At 49.2% G+C, this 5,594-nt stretch overlaps 1 protein-coding gene across 1 annotated transcript; it reads left to right on the forward strand.

The window, feature by feature from the left end:
• Positions 1–2,020: 2,020 nt before the first annotated feature.
• gbx2 (gastrulation brain homeobox 2) lies at positions 2,021–4,331 on the forward strand. The gene is made up of 2 exons (XM_037696705.1): positions 2,021–2,555; positions 3,460–4,331. The coding sequence occupies exons 1-2, from the start codon at positions 2,099–2,101 to the stop codon at positions 3,966–3,968; spliced, it is 966 nt and encodes a 321-aa protein (XP_037552633.1). The 5' UTR covers positions 2,021–2,098; the 3' UTR covers positions 3,969–4,331.
• Positions 4,332–5,594: the final 1,263 nt, after the last annotated feature.

The following is a 5,594-nucleotide window of genomic DNA, read 5'->3' on the forward strand; positions in this document are numbered from 1 at the left end:
CTGAGGTTCAACAGATCCTGAGGTTCAACAGAGCCTGAGGTTCAACAAAACCTGAGGTTCAGTAGATACTGAGGTTCGACAGAACCTGAGGTTCAGCAGATCCTGAGGTTCAACAGAACCTGCGGTTCAAGAAAACCTGTGGTTCAACAGATCCTGAGGTTCAACAGAGCCTGAGGTCCTACCTTCACTGCACATCACACCTGCCCTACCTTCACTGCCTTAATCTAGATCAGGTCCTTTGTCTCCATAACTGCTGGCAGGGAACATTATTGCTGTTTGTTGCAGGTAAGCAGCTGCCCCCCCCCCCCCATAATGGATGCCCCCCCCCCACTCACAGGAAAAGGTTTAATTAAATCACGGTCCAATCATAATCCATGTTGTTAATTAAACTGGATAATTTATAAGAACAAAAAGAGAGTATTTATTAGCTGCTGGAACGTGCACGCTCTCTCCATGTGTGCACGAGCTCTCACACAGCTGCTTGTATTGATGCCCCCCCCCCCCCCCCCCCCAGTGATTGATAACGAGCCGACAGCACGACACTATTTGTCTAATGGCGGCTGTAAATGAGCCGAGCTCCATCTTCAGACGTTTGATTGAATTTGTCGCCTCTAATTGAAAAATACTGTTTGATGCCGGCGCCGCCGTTTGGACCGCTGCCCACCCTCAATCACTTCCTGTCCCCGGGAACTGGGGGGCAGGTGTCCATGCACGTGTGTGGGGGGGTCGTTACAAGTCTCATCACGCAACATCAGAGAGCATCATGGGTCCTGAGAGAGACCAGAACTAGACCTGAACCCAAAGAACCTGAGACCAGAACCAGACCTGAACCCAAAGAACCTGAGACCAGAACCAGACCTGAACCCAAAGAGAGACCAGAACCAGGCCTGAACCCAAAGAACCTGAGACCAGAACCAGACCTGAACCCAAAGAACCTGAAAGACCAGAACCAGACCTGAACCCAAAGAACCTGAAAGACCAGAACCAGACCTGAACCCAAAGAGAGACCAGAACCAGACCTGAACCCAAAGAACCACCAGAAGCTGGACTCTGTCATCAGACTTTTGTTCTGAAAGAGCTCTGCGAGCTTTATTTTGTAACTCCAGGTTCCTGTTTCCTGAGATGACAGGAAGTGTGGAGGCGGCCATGATGGAAACAGAGGAGGAAGAACAGCATGCTGGGTAATATGGAAGCTGCTGGTTGCCATGGTGACGAGCAGCAGCGCTTCAGGAACCGCAGAGTAAAAAGTGAGCCTCAGGCAAACAGTCTGTGTGAAGTTGTTGAACCGTGAGGTTCTGATGGTACCACAGGTTCTGCATGATGGTTCTGGGTCAAACAGAACCTTCACTTCTGTGACCTTTGACCTCAGTCCTGCAGACTGAAGTCTGGACCTGAAGAGGACCGGATGTTGATCTGATGTTCTGCTGTCGACTGAGCAGAGAACAGTCCAGAACCTTCCATCAGAACCTTCCATCAGAACCTTTCATCAGAACCCTCCATCAGAACCTTCCATCAGAACCTTCCATCAGAACCTTTCATCAGAACCCTCCATCAGAACCTTCCATCAGAACCTTCCATCAGAACCTTCCATCAGAACCTTCCATCAGAACCTTCCATCAGAACCTTCCATCAGAACCTTCCATCAGAACCTTTCATCAGAACCCTCCATCAGAACCTTCCATCAGAACCCTCCATCAGAACCTTCCATCAGAACCCTCCATCAGAACCCTCCATCAGAACCTTCCATCAGAACCCTCCATCAGAACCCTCCATCAGAACCCTCCATCAGAACCTCAGGGGACAGGCTCGGAGTTTCCACCAATCAGAGGCGGAGGGGGGCGGAGCCACGAACCGAACCGGAGCGCAGTTTAAATCCTCTCCGGTCCGGGGGACCCGCACTTCACCTGACCCGGTCCACAGGAGCAGGACCGTCCAGCAGAGTCCGGACCCGGGACCGGACTGTCCCGCGCACGGAGCGTCACTGATCGGGACGCAGAGGTTTTGGGGTCTAGACGGGATGTTGGTCTCTGATCGGGTTTTGTGTCCTCTGAGGTCCGGCTGAGTCCAGCGGCTCCGCTGCGGTCCGGTTCGGGTCCATATGAGCGCAGCCTTCGGTTCTTCAGCCTTCATGGTGATGCAGCGGCCGCTCGGAACCAGAACCGCCTTCAGCATCGACTCCCTGATCGGGGGGCCCCCGCAGCCCGGACCGGGGCCCCTGGTCTACACCGGGTACCCCATGTTCGTCCCGTACCGGTCCGTGGTTCTGCAGCCGGGCCCGCCGGGCCTGCAGTCGGCCCTGCACCCCCCCCACCCGCAGATCCCGAACCTGCAGGGCGGGTTCTGCTCCGGCCTGGCCCAGAACCTGGGTCTGGGCTCCGTGATGGCCTCCCTGCCCGGCGGGTTCTCCCCGGCCCAGCAGCACCACGAGGTCCGGAAGTTCGGTTCCCAGACTCTGCGGGACCTGCGTCTGGACCCGGAGGACGGGAAGAGCTTCCTGCCGGGGACAGAGTCCGGCCTGTTCCACGAGTCGGAACCACCGGTCCAAACGTCCACAGGTGAGCCCGGAGGTCCGGGGGTCCGGTTCTGCTGGGCCCGAACGGAACCTTTCATTGATCTCAAAATAAAAATAAAATAAAAACTCAGGAATAAAAAAATAAAGTTTAAATAAACTCAAAGTTTTTATCAAATTAAAGTTGAATTGTTTTTTGAGCGGCGGAGGTTCGGTTCTGTTGGACCCGAACCCACCAACACGCATTTATTAAATCGCTCAAACGCACACGCACGCGCGCAGACTCATGAATTTTCAGTTTTAAAGTTTTAATTTTTTCAAATTTATCAAATTTATTTAAAATTATTTTAAAATTAAAATAATTATTTTATTTTATAAACTGTTCAAAGTAAAATAAATAAACATTTAAAATAATAAACATTTCAATTCCAAAACTCAATAATCAACAATGTTCAGTAAATTAATTATGATCAATAATTCATTCATTTAACCTTTAATAACAATTAATAATATTATTTAATAACATTTAATAATATATTTAATAACAATTAATACTATTTAATAACAATTAATAATATTATTTAATAACATTTAATAACAATTAATAACAATATTTAATAACATTAATAACAATATTTAATAACATTAATAATATTGTTTAATAACATTAATAATATTGTTTAATAACATTAATAATATTGTTTAATAACATTAATAATATTGTTTAATAACATTAATAATTTTGTTTAATAATCTAAGCGGTCTCTATTTTTTTAAATAAACCTTTAAATTAATTTGTTTTTAGGGGTGAAGGGGATCCTGGAGATCAGGTCGGGTTTCCATGAGCTTTATTTTGGTAAATGGGTCCGGCCTGTGGTCCCTGCAGACCTCAAAGTTCTGACCCAGTTTGTGTGTCCCCCCCCCCCCCCCCCCCCCCCCCCCCCCCCCAGGTCGAAGCGCGGACCATGAGGACCGGAAGGACGAGGACCTGGGCCGGAAGGAGGACTCCTTCTCGGTGGCGGACAGCGACCTGGACTACAGTTCTGACGAGAACCCGGTCTCCCTGAGCCACAAGGAGGACCCGGAGGTCCCGGAAGAGGGGGCCCCTGCGGCCGGGCCCCCCGGGGGCCCCCCCGGCTCCTCCGGGAAGAACCGGCGCCGCAGGACGGCCTTCACGAGCGAGCAGCTCCTGGAGCTGGAGAAGGAGTTCCACTGCAAGAAGTACCTGTCGCTCACTGAGAGGTCGCACATCGCGCACGCGCTCAAGCTCAGCGAGGTCCAGGTCAAGATCTGGTTCCAGAACCGGCGCGCCAAGTGGAAGCGGGTCAAGGCCGGGAACGTGAACAACAAGTCCGGGGAGCCGAGCCGGAACCCCAAGATCGTGGTTCCGATCCCGGTCCACGTGAGCCGCTTCGCCATCCGGAGCCAGCACCAGCAGATGGAGCAGAACCGGCCCTGAGCCGGGCCGGAGCCGAACCTTCGGACTTGACCAGAACTGATCAGTGAGCTTTTACAGAACATTCTGCTCCGGTCCGACCAGAACCAGAAACAGAACCGGAACCGTTTGTAAAAAAAAAAAAGAAACATTAAATAATTTAAAAAAAGGTCCGACCTGCGAGTTTTGGACCGGAACCGGCAGGGACGTGGATCAGAACTGCGCCTGGAGCCATCGTGTGAAAATAACTCCCGCCTGGACCGAACCGAACCGGGACCAGAACCGCCGAGTTTGTTTATTTATTTCTGTCAAATCTGATTAAAGATCAAAGGAGCCGACTGTTTGTTTGTTTGTAAATTAATGATCCTCAATATTTATTTTTATTAAACTCGGAGCCAAGAAACACAACATTTATTATTTTCCAAGTTTTAATAAATTTGACTTAAAATATTTAACGTTTATTTTTCAGCTTTTATAAAATTAAATAAATTAATTTTGTACATTTCAGGACTTTTGTATTTTAAATTAATTTGATAAAACGTTTTACGTTTGGTAAAATGCGCGCTCCCGTAACCGCGCGTGATTTTACCAGTCAAACTCACCTGATCCGGTGACGTCATCCCATTAGCTCACCTGTCGACCTTTGATCTTTGTACTGAAGTTCTGCTGCAGCGCGTGAGGTCCAAACAGCCGAGCGGGTTCTGGTCCAGAGGCCGGAGAGGGACCGACGCATGCGCAGTTGATGCGTCGGAGTTTTGTTCAGGTTCAGTTGTTCCACCATGTGGTACATGAGGTGGAACAAAGTGTGTCCACAGGTCCCAGTTACATCCAGCAATAAAATGTGAAGAAAACCAGTAATAAGATATGAACTAAAGTCACTAAACAGCAGCACGAACATGAGTCTGTGTGAGCAGCATGAAATAGATCAGCAGCACAGATCAGCAGCATGATGTGAATATTTTCAGTGATTTTTCTGGCTAGGGATCTTCAGTCCCATCACGTCTCCCAGGGAGGAGGCTGCGTCGGGGACTTTGGGGTTGATCTGGGCAGGTCTCCGGGGCTGGATGAGGTTCAGATCTCCTTAAGGCTCTGGAAGTTGTGGCGGTCTTGGTTGACACGTCTTTGCAACATGGCGTGGACATGGGGGGCCGGGCCACTGGTCTGTCAGACTGGTCTGGTCGTGGACATGGGGGGCCGGGCCACTGGTCTGTCAGATTGGGCTGGTCCACAGGAGCATCTCTCTCCTCAGCCTCCTGGTCAGGTCTGCTCAGAGCTGGAGAAGAGTCAGATCCAGGAGGAACAATAACTGTAATACATTTTATTTGTTTAACGCTTTTTAAAAAACTCAAAGACGCTTTACACGAGTTCAAAATAAATAAAAACACTTAAAACAGTAAAACATCTAAAAAAGGGCAAATTCAAACGTTAAATCAATTTTAAACAGGTGGTTTTGAGTTGTTTCTTAAAGTGGAGATCGGAGCAGACACGAAGCTGTGGGGCAGCGATGGAGAAGGTTCTGTCTCCCCAGGTCCAGAGCTTGGTCCTACAGGGGAGACAGAAGGTTGGCATGGGAGGAGCAGAGGGAACAAGGAGGAGTGTGGTGACGGAGTAGGTGGGTCAGGTATGGAGGGGCCAGATCACGGAGTAGGT

The sequence above is a fragment of the Nematolebias whitei genome, chromosome 23 (genome assembly GCF_014905685.2).
Source record: "Nematolebias whitei isolate Nwh7 chromosome 23, NemWhi1, whole genome shotgun sequence".
NCBI classification, from domain to species: domain Eukaryota; kingdom Metazoa; phylum Chordata; class Actinopteri; order Cyprinodontiformes; family Rivulidae; genus Nematolebias; species Nematolebias whitei.

What these genes read in the sequence shown, in the direction of transcription:
- gbx2 (XM_037696705.1), top strand. Translation starts at nt 2,099, where the DNA reads ATGAGCGCAGCCTTCGGTTCTTCAGCCTTCATGGTGATGCAGCGGCCG. An exon ending in ACCGGTCCAAACGTCCACAG is followed by an intron (nt 2,556 to 3,459) that starts GTGAGCCCGGAG and finishes CCCCCCCCCCAG; the next exon opens with GTCGAAGCGCGGACCATGAG.